The following is a 20,279-nucleotide window of genomic DNA, read 5'->3' on the forward strand; positions in this document are numbered from 1 at the left end:
TGCCCCGAACACTTTTAAAGGCAACGGTAATCCCTGGCACGCCTCTATAAACTCATTTACCAGAGCTTCAAATTCTTGGAGGGGATAGGGTTTACAGAAGGCGTAAGAGAAAAATAGCTCTCGCGAGTGCTTTGTAGAAAGACCTTTTAACTTATAAATGGAAGACTCTTCCACTCCTAACTTTCTGTGGATCTCTCTTTCCCGAGATGTAATTAAAACTAAGCTGTCAAAACACAAGACATCTTTAATTGGTAAAAATGCATCTAGCTGATCCTCATGATCTATGTCATCTAAAATTAATAGGACATGACAATCTCGGAGGTACCTTTTCAGAATCCCTATACCTTGATGAGTGTTCTCTATATTCACATCCTATTGAGTTAATCCTTTCAAAACTTTACTCTGCAACGAATGTAATGAGCTTTTTCTAGCATTTTCTCTTACATCTAACAAACAATAGGATTTATTGTAATCTGAATTCTTCCTATTGAAAAATTCTACAACCAACGTTGTCTTTCCCATTCCACCCATGGAAACTATCCCAAGGACCTGGAATTTTCCGCTGTGTTGAGGCTGCTTCAATACCTCTCTTTTGAAATCCTCGACTTTCTCATCTAAACCAGTGGGATATTTGGCCACATGCCACTTTGTCTTTTTAACCCTTTTCAACACAGATTCCACGACCTCATCTAACATGCGAATCTCGTCCCTAGTTATTCATTAAAAAACCATAAATATAAATAATTGAAACCATAGCCAAGGCAAAGAATCATACATGTATATAAATAACTGAAACCAGAGGAAAAGCATGATACGTGTTTACATGTTATATATTGTATTCATAGAAAGAAGTTGGAGGTCTTACCCATGAAACTTGCCCTCCATATCAAACCCACTTATGTCTGCAACAATAGAGAGAGCATTTCTCCAATTTGAATGGTGGCAGAGTCATATCGTGGCCGAGTCATATCTGTTTCAAGGTTGGAGGTCGTCTTCATCTCGAGTGCGTGCAGCGCCTTACCATACCTCAGCTTAGCAGGATTGACCTTGTAGAATACAGGTATAATGGGACACCCCGATTCCCGCATGAGGAAGAGCTCGTTCAAACACCATGTCGATTCCGTGTATCTCGGAAAAAATATGGCGACATGGACCGAGGCAGCTCGAATAGCACGCACAATTTGAGAAGGGAAATCAAATCCTCCTTCCAGTTCCTGCTCATCTAAAAAGGCTCTGGATCCATGTGAAAGAAGACGACGGTACAGAGGGCTTGCGAAGGTGGCCTTGGTGTCTGGACCTCGATGGTTTATGAAAACGACATAAACCATGGGATTAGTAGTGTTGGATGACGAGGCGGAGGTAGAGGTGGAGGCGAAGAAAGATTGAATCGTTGTTGCAGGAGAAGAACGTTGAATTTCCATTTCGATTTCAGAGTTCGTTTGGGGAAAGGAGGTGCATATTCCAAAAACATTGGTGAACAAACTCCACCTGAGCTCATGGCTACAAATCTTTCAAGTGCCTCAAATGATAAGAAGATGATTTCATACTGGAAGAATTCAAAAAAGGTGAAATTTCCATCAAGAATCTAGTATGTGAAAGAAACAGAAAGCCAAAATGTGAATATATATCTATATATTGATATATCGAATGATAATGGAATTTATGAAGTGATGGGAAGAGTCATAGATATGTGTTCAGTACCGGACACTGAAGTTGTTTACATACTTACAAAAGCTCGTAAGTCACATGAAAGGATTAAATATGGACTATCATATTCATTGTATGACACGAGAGAGGTATCTACAAATTTGTGTAAACAAATCATAAATAAGATGAAACAAAACATCGTAAATATTGTTATTTATATTTGTATTTTGAGTTCTTGAAAGTGTCTCGCTATATTTTTTAACTTTGTTTTTATTGACATATGATATTTTGTTTGGCAAAATTTTGTTGAAAGTTGTTCAATTAGGTTGGGGGGAATTCATTTCATAAAGCATGATATCATGAAAGTTGTCAGCAGTTTTTACTCAGTGTCAGAAGAAGATATGGAAAACAAACAAAATGTAGTAATTGATGATGCTACAAAACTACATCCAAAGGATCAGGAAAGAAGGCCTTGAGTGGATAAATCTAGCAAGGGTAGACAAGTTACTTTTGAGGATGATGAAGTTGAAACTGACAGTGAAGCATATGTTGCCATTATTGAAGATGACATTGCAACTGAGAAGAGCCGTAACGACCAAAATTAACAATGCCCCAGAATAAATCTATTGAGAATGTTATGACGAAGAAAGGTAAAGTTGAAGATTTTGAAGTAGTCATTACCAGCAGTCAAGAACCTAGTGAAACTTCAAAAGAAAGCAAAGAAATCATTACACTAAGAGCTAATTTAGAGGATGGAATTATCAAAACAAAACAAAATGCCATTCAACAGAATTTGACAAAAAGAAACTTAATTGATGGTAGTCATACATTTCAGCTTAATGTCAGACAAATCTATAAGGCAAGTGAAGGACAATGTCAATATCAAGTCAAAAAGCCACATCATTTGCATGTTCACAACTTGAAGACATTAATGAGGTACAATCCATATGCTCATGTGGTTAGTTATGTGCTTCTTGTTGATCCACTTCAAGTTCCCAACAAAGAAGCATTTGATAAGTCAAAATGTTTTGAATGCAATTATTATGTGCTTGGGGGGAACCATTCTGTAGAAGCTCAAAGACAATTGATGGAGGAATATCCTAATAACCCACGTTTTGAAATAATGAAATGTATCATTTATGCTCGTTTATTAGATATAGAAATAAAGTTAGTGGCATGAGATCATAATTCAGATAATGAATATAGGGTGTCTATGACTTTCATCCAAAGGGTTAGATTTATTCATAGTGAATTTCAAGAAAAATGTGGTGGGGATAGGATAAATGTTACTGCAGATTTCCAAAAGGAATGTTGTATGGAAATAGGCTATCAAATTGCAGAGAAAACCAATTCAAAAGGTGGAAAACGCAACAATGTTAGTGATTTATTCAGAGGTGTTGATAACATTTTCCAATTGGCATTTATAACTGGAGATGTTTGGAAGTTGATTGATGAGATTTTTAACATGTGGGAAAACATTGGCATTAAAAACTAGAAGGTCAAAAAGTCTAAGCCATTGATATGTAATAGTAGTAAATCAGCTCCTGAAGTGAAGCAACTTCCAAAAGATATGACTATCACACCTTGGAGAGCAATGCAAAGAGTGAAAGATGAAAAAATTGTCAAAACAATATTATCTTGTGTGAGGTCAGAGGAATTATCATTGGAGGAAATGTCTAATGAATTTCAAAAGTAAGTTTGTTGAATTATTTTTATTTATTTCTAGATTATAATTTTCTTTTAAATAAAACATGTTGTTCTTGGTAGTATTTGTTATACATATTATTATATTAAATTTTTGTTACTTTATCTATGCAGTCACATAGTTTACATGAAAATTCAAGAACAAATGGTTAAATTATTGAATGAAGATAGTTGGGATGATGTTGTATACAACTATCCAGATTCAAGTTCTATATCAACATTAAAAACTTTTTATCTTGCATTTAAAAAGGTATCTTGATTTATACATTCATTTTTATTCATCTGTGTACTATTTTTAATTTATAACTTACACTTATATTTGTTTATTTTATAAAAGATGAAGAAGCGTTATAATGGAGCACTAGATAGCTTCAGAACCTTTATTTAAAAAATAAAGATCGAAAGAGTGAGGAAGCAACGTATTAAGAATGTTGAACTTGATCGAACTCTTACTCATTTCATTTGGAATGGACTAGACACTATTCAATATCAAGTAAGACAAGGCGACTGTGAAGACATTGCTAAACTCATACCTAAAAGGGATTATGCCCTAGTTATTGCAGATATTTCCCATGGTTTCAATATTCCAAACATTGACTATGATAGTGACCCTTATACTTATCAAGCTCTTAGTAAAGTGGTTGTGGGATTTGTAAAAGTCACGTCATCACCATTATGGAGATTTGTGACATTTCATTCAGACACGCAATTGGCAATGATATTGTCAAGCTTCAAGGGGAAAACAAATTCAAGGATGCAGCTTACATGGTAAGACGTTTAAAATGTATATTTGATTAATGTTGAAAAAATCATTTATGTACAAGTTAATTGAATTTTTACTATTTCATGTTACAGGAAAAAGTCAAATCTTCTTAACCATGAAGATCAACTATTTATAAATGATTGTGAGTTCATTCATATTGATAATTGGGCAAAAGATGATAGCTATATGTCTATGATTTTTAATCGGGTAGACGGAAAGAGTCATAGCCAAATACTGACTTATAATTTTGTTATGAGAAAACTAACATATGAAGACAAAGAAGCAAAAGGAGAGATAGTTAACATTTATCAAAAACCACAATTATTGATTAACTATCTTATAGACATATATTCAAATGAAGGAGATTGAGTTATGGATTTGTTTTCTCGCTCAGGTAAGTTTTATTATATGGAATTTAATTTCAATATGTTATTTTTTAATTAATATGTCATTGTACTAATTTACTTCATTATTTCTTTTGTGCTTGATAATTAGGTACAACACTAACATGTTGCCTTCAAAAAGGAAGAAATTGCATTGCAATTGAAAAAGATTCAATATAGTGCAATTTCATTCAACAAAAAATGAATGCTCTTCAATTTCTTCCAAATGCAATGCAAGAAATTGAGTTGAAGAAATGGGACTTTAGTGAATCACGTGTGGCAAAAAAGGCAAAAGAACCCCAACCACCATTACATGGGATGTTTGGAAAGACATACATTGGGATATTCGCAAACATCAAAGATCTATTAGAAGATGAAAATGAGCAAAAGGAAGCATAAAATATTGTGGAAGAAGACAATGATGAAATTCTAGAGGACAAACAGTTTGGATTACGTGACATTGTTGATTAAATTTAAGTTATGCTTGGAAATCAAACTCATTTTTTGTAACTATTAAGTAGTTATAATTGTAATGCTTTGACTTTGACATTTTATGAGAAAAATATACACTCAATTAAGGTTGTTATGCATTCAATATTTGTAATATGTGATTTTCGCATTAATTTTTAAGTTAATCATTATTTTTTGAAAAAAAAATGATTATTATTTTTTTTGACATGAAATTCATAAAAAAAAAACTATTATTTAACTATTTTTAGTTAAAATTTTCATATAAAAATTGTGATTTTCGCATGTCAATTGTAGTAAAAAAATTATCAAAACGTGTAGTTTTTTAATTATATTTATCTTAAAAATGGTTATTTTTATGTCCATTGTTAAAAAATATTGTTTTTTAGAAACAATTATTTCTTGTGGATTGAAAAATTAATTAACGATGTATAAATATGTAGAATATCGAAAATTCAAAATATCAACCTTCTTCTTTAAATATGCAAAACAATAAAAACCTCAGTAAAAAAAAATTAAAATAAAAATAAAAACAAGAAAATATGAAGAAAAAGACCACTGCAAAAATTATTAAATTTACAAAATAATTATTTACATTTCATACATTAGAAAATAAAAAAAATAAAAAAATAAAAAACCTTTTAAAAAAAGGGTCTATGTAGAATTACCACGTTTTTAAATCAGCATAAAAAATACTACCATTCTAAAACGCAATGTACATAAAAAAATTTACAGTGCCAAAAACTATGCTATAAAAAACACGTGTGTTCTGCATCACCCCTTTTCAAAATCGGGTCACTTTTTTGCTATCTCTACAAAACGGGTAACAATATGAGTTCCCGTATCAAAGTTTACATTGTTCTTTCTCACCAAGACAATTGGAGACCCACATGGTGATGTGTTAGGTCTTATGAACCCTTTCTCGAGCAACTCTTGTACCTGCTTCTTGATTTCTGCATTCTCTAAATCGAATAACCTGTACATTCTGATGTTAGGCAATGGAGCATCTTGCTGCAAATTAATATCGTGTACTATTTCTTTTTTGGGTGACAGACCTTTAGGTTCTTGAAATAGTATATCATATTCTGAAACAACTTTTTCTAAATCAGCTTTTTGTTTAGCATCACAGTCTTCAAATATATTGGTTTTATCAGGGTTTCTTTCCTTTACAACCATTAGTAAAAATTGCTTGCATGAATTTACAATTCTTTTCATCTGCCCTAAGTTTATGAGAGTGTAATTATTTTTGAGCTGATGAGCCCTTACAATATATTCTATTCCCTCTTTTGTGAGTTGATACTTATTTTTGGCTCTACAGAAAATAGTTTTCCTATCATACAATAAGGACTTCCTAAAACAATACCACATATATCCAAGGGAATTACATCTAACTCAACCTCATCTACAAACGTTGAACCAATGGCAAACCTAAGTTTACATTGTCTAGTCACTTGTGGCTTTGTTTTATGACATAACCAACCTAATGGATATGGCTTCTTATGAGGTGTGGTTAGCAATCCCAATTTTTTTACAATTGCTTCAGAAATTAAGTTTACTTGTGAGCCACTATCAAACAAAGTATCAATTTTTTGATGCTTGGAAATAACTCTAATATGAAAAAGCTCATGCCTTTTTCTCTCATTTTCTTCAGTAGATTGTGTAGAATTACTAGTAGATGCTTCAGAATTTTTAACTTTTATACCTGTGGTTGTGATTGTTGTTTCATCTCCTAAGTCTGACCCCAATTCTTTCTGAGTAGTTGCAGCAGCTTTCTTCCTTTTTCCATCTAACTTATTGGGTTTTAGCTCTGGATGCAGAATCCAGCGGTGTTCATCATCATTCCCATCCTTCTTGCAATAAGTGCACGAAGGTTTGGTCTTCTATACTACATTTTCCTTCCTCTCTTTCCATTTCTGCTTTCTCTTTTCCTTGTTCTTGCTTGCAGTGGGTTTTGATGATCCCCCAATTTCTGGGTTCACATTCTTGCCTCTAGCCTCTAGATGTGTAGCCTGAACAGATACCTCATCTATGCTAGTGGGATTAAACATGAGAATGGTGTGCTTTAAATAGCTGTGTAAACCACTTATATACTTCAACAGAGTTTCAGGTGAGTCTAAAGAAATGCTTAGAATCAAAGATCTTTTTCTAAATTCTTGGGTGTAACTTTGTACACTTTTCCCTTTTAACTGGTGAAGAGTTTGCCAACTCATCATAGCTTGTTGTATATAAGCTAGTGGATAGAATTGTTTTTTAATGGCAGAAACAAATTCATTCCAGGTAGAAAGAATCTTACCATGCTTTTTCAAATCAGCTTGTGTCCTACCTTCCCACCACACTAGGGCAGTTCCTCCAAGGGGTAGGCTAGCAAGCTGAATCTTTATCCTTTCCGAATCAATATTTTGCACTCTGCAATATACATCAATATTTCTAATCCAGTTATCTAGCTTTTCTGCATTCAATTCTCCGTCATAAACTATCAAATCAAACTTCACATCTAATTTAATGAAAGAAGGTTTCTTCTTTTTCTTTTCAGGGCTTTCTTTATGTGAAGAAGACGATGAGGATGGTGAAGGTGATGATGGGGTAGATGGTGGAGAGGGTTGTTCTTCTTTTTCTTTACCCTCTGGTTGGGCAACTAGAAGAGGTTCCTCTATACCTCTATCTTGTTTAGAGGCTAAAGAATCTTCATCTCTACCTTCCTTAAATTCTCTATACATCTCTTCTACCATGGCTATCATGGTCATAAAGCTTTCCATAAATTGGGCTTCTGACTCTCTTGGAGTTTCTTTTGCCATTCTCTTCTGAGAATAAACTCTTCCAATTTCTAGGTTAGCTTCAACCAACTCTCCTTCTCCTAATTTGAGCCTTGTCTTAGTTAGCATTCAACAAAAATCCAACACAAGCTTGTCCAACGTTAGCAACCTAGAGCTCGAATACCACTTGATCCGAAAATCGGTCTAAGACAATTAATAAAGTATTACAGACACATGTGCATGGATATTCCTATGTTATTTTGTGCAACGGATCGACAAGATGGCGAAATACACAGACAATGAAGCACTAAAAGAAAACATAATAGGCAACACATAAAAACACAACAAGTTTAATAAGGAGTTCACCCAATACTCCTAGGCTACGTCTCCTCGTCTAGCCTTCAGTGGTGGCCTCTCTATTATGTTTTCAAAGCAGAGTTTTGTTTCTTTACAATAATGAGCTCAATTCGAGTCTCACACAACAGATACAAATCAGTGGGACTGTACTTGGATCCCCCAAGTCTCCCTTGAGTACACAGACTCTCCCTCACTGAATCTCAGTCTTTTGTTGATTACAATACTATGAGCCCAATCTGCGACTCAATACATGACAGGATGTGCAGAGGAGTTCGCTTGAACCTCTCAAGCCCTCTGGAGTACACAGACTCTCTGACTCTCTCTCTCTGTCTTAACTCTGGCTTGGTGCTGCCTTCAGGTCAACTCCTAACTTTCTTCTCTCTGCTTTACTTTACTCGGTTACTGCTCCACTTGCTTCACTCTCTATCAGTCTATGGCTTTAAAACCATCTGCTTCTTAACTGTTCGTTTCCACTTCTCGGCTTTCTGGTTCCCTGCCTCTGTCCATTCGAATCCCTTCTTTCGATGTTTACAGTCATTGCATAACACTTCACAGGGAGCTGGCCACCTATTCTGTAATGGATGAGTGTGTCAGGTTCACTGGAAATGTTCAAACGGTCGTTTTTTCCGTTTACTCCAAGAATGCCCGCAAAACACAGCTTTCCGCCAACGCATAATCCATATCGGACTTCAAATCCTGTATAATCTACCTTATAACCTCGTCGAATCCAGTCATCCATCGGATCGCATCTCCGTCGTTGATCTAGAGCCCCCAAATCCTACAATCATCGTCCATATCTGGTGGATAAGTAGCTTGATTATTACTCATCCGATGTGAGAAGTTTTCTCTCTCTTCCACTGGAAGCATGGCAACCATTGTATGCCATTGGGCAGAACTCAGTTGAAACCACTTACCGCTCGAAGCCCTTCCGATATCCTGTCGGTTTTTGTGGAATCCCGCTTTTGATGGGATCGGAACGATATCCGTTGCATTTTATGATATTTCGAGTCCGAGTGCTTGCGAACTTTCCTTCTTTGAGGGGTTTTCCCTACGATATGCGATATGCGATTTGCCGCTAATCACATATAGGAAACAACCCCCATTTCTCGAAATGGCCTCTGAATTTGCTAATTCGTGATAGCACGCGTTACCATGGGCCGATGGCCTATGCGCTTGACCGACGATTCTCGTTGCTCCTCGTTGATCACAAATTGCAACTGTTACGAGGATTCCTCTGATAAGCTTGATCTTCACAAGATTTATAACCTTTGGCATAATTTATCGAGAGTTCATGAAGACTTAGAGAGTGTTCTAGGATCCATTTGGATCAGTAAATTTGAACAAAGATTGCTATCATGAGTCCATAAATAGTTAGCTATGGGTGGTAGGTTGGTTCTCGTACATATAATCTTACAAAACATATATCTTAAAAGTTAACATACATGTATATGCCTTAAAAGGAATCTCTACCACACATACTAAAAAAATCAATTCTTAAAATGTATGCTAATATTCCTATTAAAAAGTATGCTAATATACGAACTCTTAAAATGCTAATATTTAAGTTGATTTCTTAGGATACATCTTAAAGGAAATCTCTACCGAAATTAAATTTATTAAAGGTGAACACTTATGTAATAAGATATATGTTTCCATTCTAAGACATTAGATCAGACAAAATCTTTAACCCAATATATTTTGCAAAAATAAAATCGATCATGGATACTCAAAATGTTCTAATTTCTTTTATTTATTTTTCAAGATATAAAGAATAATTATTTTTTTTTAATAATAATCAAAATATTATTTTTATTTATTTTAAAAATATATATAAAAAAAATAAAAAATACATAAAATAATCAATTTTTATTTTTATTTTTATTTGTATATGAGTTTTAAATTCATGTTTCGATTAAATATGTTATTTAACACTACGATGTTTTATATGAATAAACAAATTTTTTAACTATTTTGAAATGTTTATATTAATAAACAACTGCTTTAATTATTTTGAAATGCATTTATTTTATTTTTTTGTGAACTAAAATTTTTATTGTAATTATATTTTTATTTTGTTTTTAAATTTTTAAATTTTGTAAAATTTTAAGATAATGATGATGATGGTGGTAGTGGTTAACGTGACCAAATTTTGGTCTATCGGACCTAAAGAAACAAATGATTTAGTTTGATTTAAGATTTTATTCCTATGCTCAAAAAGCTTGGGGAGAAGCCTCCCGAGTTCACTATAATTTTTGACATCGTAAAAGGCTAGGAAGGTCAGTATTGCGACAAATATTATAAAACTGAGATCTAATGTGGTTGTACGCATGGCACTCTAATAGGAAGTGGTTTTCATCCTTGATGTTCCTATTCTCAGATCCTTTCCATCCATGGTGTTTTAGGAACTGCCCAACAACCTATTTCACTATGGAGCTCATGAGAGTTCATTATAATCTTCACTATATTAATTTTCTTCTTTGAGCTAGTTAAAACAGAGAGATAATTTTGATCTTCTAGGGTGGGGTTGATAACCACCTTATAATAACTTAATTTTCTTTTAGCTGCTAAATCTTTCTCACACCACATTTTTTCTTTGAACTTAGAACTAACAATACTTTTAATGTTATTAATGTTTTGCAAAGCATCATTCTCATTGATCTCCCAAAGGTTTAACCAGGCCTTCATGTCCTTATACCACCCACGCTTGAGCCTTAGGTGGTTTTGGCTGGAATTTAAAGCTAGCTTAGGAAGTCTATGATCTCCTATGTTATTGAGTTTGTGCTTGTACAACAAAAGCCTAGTCATAGCTAAGCTCTCCATAGGGGAAAGACCTACTTCTATAAGGAGAATAGGTTAGGGTGTATTGCTTTTAATTTTCAGATTATACTTTATAAAACGCTTCTGGATTTGCTCAATTTTTCTCCAAGATTCTCTAGAGATGTTGCAACCCCAAACCTAACATGCATATAAGATAACAGGAGTGACTAAAGTTTCAAAGAGGAACTTCCTTTTATCCCACATTACTAGGTTACGAGGTTTGTCGTTTTACAATTATTTTCAAGACCGAAATAAGCTTTCCACCCCCCATTAATCATTTTCTCAATGCTATAAAAAGATATTAAAAAAAAATAATTACAATAAAATTTATAATCAACAATAAATTAAAATAAAAAATAAATAATTAAACACATTTCAAAATAATTAAAAATACATTTATTAAAAATATTTAATAATAAAATATTATTTAAAAATAATAATATTCGTTATTAATATCTTATAAAATATTTAATCAAAATTAATTATAAATTTTAAAAAAAGAGTAAATCATGTTAAATTGGAGATTTTGGTGATCTATATTGTAGATAAATGTCTTTCTAATTAATCACACCATTAATATATGATTAATCCAAAAAACATTTATTTAAAAAATAAATATATTATTATTATTATTATATAATATTTAAAAAATATAAAAAATTATAAAAAATAAAAAATAAAAAATATTTTTTTATTTTTAGTCACAACTCTTCCAAAAATCTCAATATCTTCCTAGTCCATACTCTCCAACAACTGCACGTCAAGAACTTCATCTCGATTTCTTTGACATTACTGATTTGATTCTAAATAAATTTTAAAATAATTTTAAAAAAATACTTACTAATATAAAATTAAAATTATAACTAATAATAATTAATTAAAATTTAACTTTAAAAAAATTTGGACATTAAAAAAACATACAAATTAATTACTGTATATTTTTTATATAAATAATAATATAATTATTAAAACTTAACTTAAAATTTGCGAATTAAAGAAAAATACAACTTAATTACTATTTAAAAAAACAATATATATATATATATACATTCATGATAATTAAAAGCAAAATATATTCTCTTTTAGAAAAACCCCCATTTATATATATTTATATATTCATGGTTCTGAAAAAGACATTACAATATAATAAAATATCATTATATGATAAACATTACTCAAAATATTTATATTAAGATGACCTACAATTTCCCAAGGATTTTTGTTCACATTTATAATATGAGAACATGCATATCTATATTTTATTAGAAATCCCCTTTAACCTTTCGTTGACGGAGTTTCTTTACAACACCTTCACTCAACTTTAGGTTTGGGCAATGTGACGCATAAAGATTCAGCAACGACATGCACTGTTCAACACCATCCAACTCTTCTAGTGCAATGCACCAATGGACATTTAGTGATTCCAGGCTTGTTAGGTGGGCCAAATCGGGTATGCTCTTCAACTTGGGACAACCCGTTGCTCTCAACTCTTTCAACGATACCAATGTCTTCATGCACGGTAGACTCTCTAAACTCATGTCCTTCAAGTCCATCTGTTGGAGATTTGTCAAATTACCGAGGGACTCTGGCAACCTCTGCAAACTTCTGCACCCATCCAGCTTCATGTGTTCGAGCATCGTCAAGTTGCTGAAGGACTCCGGCAAGCACAGCAAACTGCTGCACTTATATAGCTCGATGTGTTCGAGCTTCGTTAAGTTGCCGAAGGACTCCGGCAACCACCGCAAATTTCTGCACGCAGACAGCTCAATGTATTCGAGATTCGTCAAGTTGCCGAAGGACTCCGGCAACCTCTCCAACCCAGCCAGCTTGATGTGTTCGAGCTTCGTCAAGTTGCCGAAGGACTCAGGCAACCTCTGCAAAGTACTGCACCCAAGCAGTGTGATGTGTTCGAGCTTCGTCAAGTTGCCGAAGGACTCCGGCAACCACTGCAAACTGCTGCACCCAGACAGCTCGATGTGTTCGAGCTTCGTCAAGTTGCCGAAGGATTCTGGCAGCCTTTCCAACGACCAGCACCCAGACAGCTGCACGTGTTGAAGGTTAGTCAAGTTACCAAAAGAATCTGGTAGCACCTTCAGGTTTTGGCATCTTTCAAACCCCAAAACCTTCAGACACCTCATCTGGCAAAATTCTTCTGGCAATTCTTCGAAAGATGCATCGTTGAAGAAAATCCGTTCGAGGTGGGTCAGCTGCCCTATGGATTTTGGAATCTTCGAGAGCTTACCAAAAATCTCCAACTCCCTCAACTGAATAGGTGTCTGCAACATGCGTTCAAACCGCTGTTAAAAATATTGAAGTGGATGATTGTCATCAAGGCATCACGTATAAAGCCTCCCGAGTCTAGTGGTGCAATATTAACTAAACAAGCAAACTCCAAATTACCTGTGATCTATCTCGCCACAGTGCTTCGAATGCTGTCCCATACACCTTCAAAACCCTTAAATTCTTCACTGGAATCCAGGAAGGCAGGTAAGAGTATGGGCATTCATACCAGGAAAGCCATAGGAGATTTGGGGAGTGCGCCCTCCTCAAAATGTGCTTCAAGAGATGCCCTCGAGTCTGAATAAGTTGCAAATGGGTGATACCAATACCAAGAAAACGATAACGTGTGTTTTGCAATCTATTGTGAAGCTCCATCACGCGGTTCCCGAACAGGTCTCCAATCCTTTGGCGCAATGGGTCCGTATCATTATTAAGAAGGATCCTAATTCCCCGCACTTCGGTTACTCCCTGTCCATTCTCCAGAAAAGATCAAAAATTTTGACACTCTATACATACTTTTTACAGAAAAAATATAGAAACAATAAATGATAACACTCACAGAGGGGTGTTGCAGAAAATCATGAATGTTTTCTGCTGAATCTGAAAAACGGCGGGGCAATTCACCCCGCGCAATGTCCCGTCCCAAATCGCGGAACTGATCATGCATATGTATACGATCAGCACTGTCCACATCAACCAAACATTTGCTCTCTAGATTTTGAAACACCAGCGAGCCTTTCCAGTACGGATCGTCCCATATTCCCACGGTGATATCCCGCTTCTCTCCTATAAAAAAAGCAGGCAATATCTAAAAACATTTCCTGTTCCTTTTCATTGAGTGCATCATAACTGATTTTTAATTGATTCTGTATATCATCTGGCAGTTGATGTACTCGGGAAAGTGTATCCCGCCAAAAAGATATATTGTGATTTCTTCTTAATAGGAGTGCCCCGAACACTTTTAAAGACAACGGCAATCCCTGGCACGCCTCTATAAACTCATCTACCAGAAGTTCAAATCTTTGGAGGGGATAGGGCTTACAGAAGGCGTAAGAGCAAAATAGCTCTCGCGAGTGCTTTGTAGAAAGGCCTTTTAACTTATAAATGGAAGACTCTTCTACTCCTGACTTTCTGAGGACCTCTCTGTTCCGAGATGTAATTAAAACTAAGCTATCAAAACGCAAGACATCTTTAACTGGTAAGAATGCATCTAGCTGATCCTCATGATCTACGTCATCTAAAATTAGTAGGACATGACAACCTTGAAGATAACTTTGCAACATCCTTGTACCTTGATGAGTGTTGTCTATATCCTTATCCAGTTGAGTTAATCCTTTCAAAACTTTACTCTGCAACGAATGTAATGAGCTTTTTCTAGCATTTTCTCTTACATCTAACAAACAATAGGATTTACTGTAATCTGAATTCTTCCTATTGAAAAATTCTACAGCCAAGGTTGTCTTCCCCATTCCGCCCATGGCAACTATCCCAAGGACCTGGACTTTTCCGCTGTGTTGATGCTGCTTCAATACCTCTCTCTCGAAATCTTCTATTTTCTCATCTAAACCAGTGGGATATTTGGCCACATGCCACTTTGCCTTTTCAACCCTTTTCAGCACACATTCCACGACCTCATCTAACATGCGAATCTCGACCCTAGTTATTCATTAAAAACCATAAATATAAATAACTGAAACCATAGCCAAGGCAAAGCATCATACATGCATATACAAATAACTGAAACCAGAGGCAAAGCATGATACATGTTTACATGTTATATATTGTATTCATAGCAAGAAGTTGGAGGTCTTACCCATGAAACTTGCCCTCCAGATCAAACCCACTTATATCTGCAACAATGGAGAGAGCATTTCTCCAATTTTGAATGGTGGCAGTGTCATATCGTGGCCGAGTTATACCAGTCTCAGGGTCGGAGGTCGTCTTCATCTCGAGTGCGTGCAGCGCCTTACCATACCTCAGCTCAGCAGGATTGACCTTGTAGAATACAGGTATAATGGGACAGCCCGATTCCCGCATGAGGAGGAGCTCGTTCAAACACCATGTCGATTCCGTGTATCTCGGCGAAAAGATGGCCACATGGACCGAGGCAGCTCGAATAGCACGCACTATTTGAGAAGGGAAATCAAATCCCGCTTCCAGCTCCTGCTCGTCTAAAAAGGCTCTGAATCCATGTGAAAGAAGACGACGGTACAGAGGGCTTGCGAAGGTGGCCTTCGTGTCCGGACCTCGATGGTTTATGAACACGTCATAAACCATGGGATCAGTAGCATTGGACGACGAGGCGAAGGAAGATTCAGTGGTAGTTGCAGGAGAAGAACGTTGAATTTCCATCTCAATTTCAGAGTTCGTTTGGGGAAAGGAGGATGCAGACATTGGGTATGCCATTGCCAACTGTTTTAGAAAAGAATAGAGATAAATAAAGAAATTGGAGATGGGAAGCACTGATTGTTAGATGCTGAGATAGAAGATGAAAGATTAGTTGCAGAGGCGCGGAAGGTATACTCATCTAAACATCCCGGGACTGATACCTCATATGTAGAAAGGAAAGAACAAGGGCAAAATAATCACGTTTACACTTATCCAAACTGGTTAGCTTTATGTGAATGTCCATTGTCCACATGCACTCTATCAGAAAGTCTTGCAACCTTTACTACCGCTGATGCCAACCATGATGAAAGCAAAGGTATCCAACAGTAATGGCTTGACCCAACAGTATGTCCACTACCATGTATGATGGGACTCCTTTGGAAAAGCCCCGTCAAGGACAGGCTGCCCGATTAGACTCCCCACCTGCCAACCATGATGACTGTCCACCATTAAAGCAAAATATCACCACGTTATTTATACACTTTGACTAAATAAATAACTAAATTAAATTAATAATTAATAATAATTAAATTAAATTTATTTAAAAAAATTATTAATCACTTACAGCCATCAAATTTTTAAAAATATAATTTTTGTCAGATACAAAATTTTTAAAAATCAGCCATTCAAGAAATTTGCGATTTCTCTAACCATTTAAGAAAATTCATTTCTATAGAGATTTGATAAATCAAAACAAAAATTAAAATATAGTGTATATAACTTAATAAATATGACAAAAACTGAATTTAAAATATAGTTTATATAACTTAATAAATATGACAAAAACTGAATACTATTTTCCAAATTTTCCAAGAGATGATGGGTATATGCATGTAAATCAAAGTAATACATTTGAATAAATAATATTAAAACTTATTATTGTTTTTCAAAATTTTTAGGAGATGGTTAGCATAAGAATTGTTTTTAGTACAATTTTTTTTGGAGTTTCTAATGTTGAAATTTGGTGGAATTTTTTTGGGTAGAATTTTGGTTTATGATACAAGAAGCGTAAATAAACAAGTAATTATGGGTAACAATCTATCTCTTTCACGGCACTCTCAACGATCTTTCCCTTCTTTGGATTCTTAGAAAAAGTGAATGATCCGAAAGAGAATGATTCTTAGAAAAAGTAAGGAGTCATTTCAATCCTAATTTATGATTCCCACATAGGGCCTGCTTTATGGGTTCCAATGGCGTCATTTCAATCTTAATTTATGATTCCCACATAGGGCCCGCTTTCTGGGCTTGAATGGTCTTCGTCTGCAAAAACAATGCGCACAAAGAAAAAAGAATGACGGAATAACTTATCGCTCACGCCACTGTCAACATTCTTAGAAAAAGTTGAATGATATCATGGGATATTTATGTAATGGTTAAGCAAAAATCATAGAAGTTAGTCGTTCTATAGATTATATCTAGTATAGTCGTTCATAGAAGTTAGTCGTTCAAATTTTATTTACATTCCATATGGTATTAGTTAAACATTTAACCAAAATATACTTATAGATTAGGCGAGTTATATATATATATTGGTGCTAAATAATATTTAATTAAAATATAAAGTTATAAATTAAGTAAATTTTATATTTTTAGCCGTTGATATTCTTAGTGGAATATATATGGTTTAGTGATTAATAAGATGTTTTTATCTTATGAAAGCATGTGTATAAAAAGAAGTAGAAGCCTACAAGTTCATAATCGAATGTTTCACTGGTTTTTTGGCAAAATGGCAGGGAAATCGAATTTTCATCTTCACTCGTTGAGAAAATGGAAAAATAAATAGTCAGAGCTGAAGGTGGTGACATTGTACATAATGAAGATAGTACTACACAAAAAAATATGATTGGTGTATTAATCACCATGATTTTAAAACATTTATGTGGGTTGAGGAAAAAAATGTGAGATAAGCATGCACTCATTCTAATGAACATGGAATGTAAGAAGATGTTGCATTATGAAGACTTCCATAGAGAATGGGTGTAGAGGATTTACTAAGGGAAACAATAAAAATTTGTTATGGAAACGTGTATATCTTGTAGGCCTTCCTAGTACATTTGTTAAATATTTGAAAGTCCGAAATGTTTTTAAGTCTATTTATGAACGATTTACTTGGGCGAAATTTATTGCATCATTACAAATATAGTTGGCTTGTGCACAAACATGAAGGGGAATAAGTCAATACAAAAGCGTTATAGGCTCCTAGACAACAAGTCTATCGGTGAAAAATATGGATTGTTGAGATGAAACAATAAGAAGAGAAAAAAGAGCCAAAAATATTTTGAAAAGGATCATAAAAGGAAAATTTAGAGCAGAATTTAACAGAAGGCTACCCCAGAGAAGAAAGAAGTATATGAATGTTCATAAAACACATTACTATACTCTTGAAGATATAAAATTGAAAACATTTAAGGCACGAATCAGACAAAACTTTGTATGTTGGCTATCTAAACAAAAAGGTCATACTACTGATAGATGCCCGCAAGGAGAAGCCTCTAAGAAACGATGGGGGGAAGCATCAAAAGAAAGGGCAAGACAAATCAAGGAAATGGCTGGAAAATCCCATATCATAGTTGTTTACTGCAACATATGTGGATCAAACAAACATGATACAAACCATTGCCCCATCACCTTTTTAGCATAAAGAGGGAAGAAGTCCATGTCATGAATGAAGGGTGTTGCTCATCTAGCACATATACTTCTGAATTTGAATATGAATCAGAAGATATCTAAGAATTAGAGCAAGAGGCTTTATTTATTGCAAACAATTGTTCTTGTGAAAACCCATAGGAATGTAAATGCATCTCAATAGAAACAACAAGAACAATGATGAATAAGGAGAATCAAAAGATGAAGACTATCTATCAATACAAAAGCTGAAGGTTTTCATGACACAAGGAAGTTCAGATGGAGGTGCAAAAATGTTGGCGTAGATCAAAACTTTCCTAGAAGGTGAGATGAAGATCACACTTCTAGATTCATTCCTCAAAATGATGGTGAAAGCACATAAGATTACAAAATCCACTAGAGCCTCAGGTAAAAATCCTACTTTCATTGATGAATCTTTTGAAAGAAATAATAGAAGTCATTGATAAAGCATGTAACAAGAATGAAAGGACACATCCCTTAACAATAAATGACTTAGGAAAAGCGATAATTTCTTTGAAGAGAGAAGTTGCAGAGCTAAAAGCAAAAGTCTCTAGAATAGAAGAAGAAAATCAAGAGCAATATGCATATAGAACTGATCTATGGTGATGGGACCAGCCCAACACTTTGCAATCGGTAGTAATTAAAATGATTATGTAATGTTTATATGTTTGATTGAATCATTCGGTGGCGATTACACGTGGATGAAACACACCGTCAGATATTTTGGGTTTTGATTTGTGTGGCATTCAATTACACGATAGTGAATGGGTACTTGCCTCAAAATTTGTATTCCCGCTCAACCCTATGCTTGATCCCTTTGTTCGTCGTTCATTTCAGTCATTTGCTGTTGGATTGTCGAGGGTTTGCTCCGATATGCTTTGCAAGTTTAGGTGGGCAGCTTTGCTGCGAGTCTTGGGCGTGCCTCTGGTCGTTTCTGTCATGGCTCTTTGTTGTGAATGTGGTTGTTCTTAAACCTCGGTTCGTTGGCAGTTGTGGTCTGCCCTATAGCTGCTTGGGTAAGTGACCTCTGTTGAGGTTTGTTTCCCTTCTGTTGTTGATTCAACAAGCCGTCGTATTTCAACTCATGTGTTGGTATTTCTCGTTATGGTTGGCAACTTAACGATTGGCTTGTCTCCAGGCTCAATTCGATGGCTTTCTTTCGTCCTTGGCTTAATACACAGGTAGTCTTCCTTCTCTGTTTCAATTTATGATTCTTTTTCCACAGTTTCTGACCTAGTCCGCTCCTTCGTCTCCACAGTCAGTCAGAACTTTAGATGGAATGCCGATCTTCGGTCTCACTGCAAATTCTCAGGTAAGCCGAATGCAACTTTCATTGTTTTCCTTCCTTTACATCTCTGTACTTTCACTTCTGCTATAGTATATGTTCTAACACCTGTGTGTCATGGTTGTGCAGGTGTTGAGGGTTTGCGGTTGGAGGTTTTGGCCATATGTATCTCGGTCTTGTCTGGTAGGCTCTGCCTCTTCGAATTTCCTTTGTGCTCGTTCTGGTTGTTAACTTACGCCTTCTGGTCGCATGGGTTTGTCACCCACATTTCTTGTCGTTTAGCTCACACTGTGAGTGATGTTATGTTATGTTGGAAATCTGGGCTTCCACTGTGTCTTGACTGCAATCTCCTGTTTATGGGTGCAATTTCTTTCGAAACCCTCACCTAGGGTTTGTTGTTCAAGGGTCTGCGTATCTACAATTGTGTATGAATATGTGGTTGAAACCCTCACCTAGGGTTTTTCGTTCACGGCTTTGTTTTTATAGTACTGTTATGTAACCGTTGTACACTGGACTTTGCAATTTTGAAAGAAAATTCCTTCAGGAAGATATAATAAGATTCAGTTGGTTTACCTGAATGACATGTGATTTTTCTTTACAACGAACTCGTAGCCTAAACTGCAGTTATGTTCCTTCAGTTTACTTGTGATTATATGAACGTGCATGAACGTTGTAGATACGCTGATAATTTGTATGGCTGTCAAGTTAAATGTATGTGGAAGTTTCCGTCTGGCCTGTGGGTGCTTGGCCTATTCCGAATTTTGTTTGTGCCACTCTTTGTCTATTCT

At 35.1% G+C, this 20,279-nt stretch overlaps 2 protein-coding genes across 3 annotated transcripts; both read right to left on the reverse strand.

Annotated features, from left to right (window-relative positions):
• Positions 1-326: 326 nt before the first annotated feature.
• Positions 327-15,819, reverse strand: LOC149183778 (TMV resistance protein N-like). 2 transcript variants are annotated; one of them, XM_089417242.1, is made up of 2 exons: positions 14,986-15,819; positions 327-709 (listed from the first exon to the last, which is right to left on the reverse strand). In XM_089417242.1, exons 1-2 carry the CDS (start codon positions 15,576-15,578, stop codon positions 373-375), a joined length of 930 nt encoding a protein of 309 aa, XP_089273368.1. In that variant the 5' UTR covers positions 15,579-15,819; the 3' UTR covers positions 327-372. The 2 variants fall into 2 exon arrangements, with proteins under 2 accessions (XP_089273368.1, XP_089273367.1); XM_089417241.1 differs by lacking the exon at positions 327-709 and adding an exon at positions 13,865-14,828 and having other exon boundaries at positions 14,986-15,813.
• LOC149183779 (uncharacterized) lies at positions 12,050-13,977 on the reverse strand. The gene is made up of 3 exons (XM_089417243.1): positions 13,732-13,977; positions 13,293-13,640; positions 12,050-13,168 (listed from the first exon to the last, which is right to left on the reverse strand). The coding sequence occupies exons 1-3, from the start codon at positions 13,837-13,839 to the stop codon at positions 12,155-12,157; spliced, it is 1,470 nt and encodes a 489-aa protein (XP_089273369.1). The 5' UTR covers positions 13,840-13,977; the 3' UTR covers positions 12,050-12,154.
• Positions 15,820-20,279: the final 4,460 nt, after the last annotated feature.

The sequence above is a fragment of the Pinus tabuliformis genome, chromosome 3_2 (genome assembly GCF_031772625.1).
Source record: "Pinus tabuliformis cultivar Carrire ecotype Pingquan chromosome 3_2, CPIR1, whole genome shotgun sequence".
NCBI lineage: Eukaryota > Viridiplantae > Streptophyta > Pinopsida > Pinales > Pinaceae > Pinus > Pinus tabuliformis.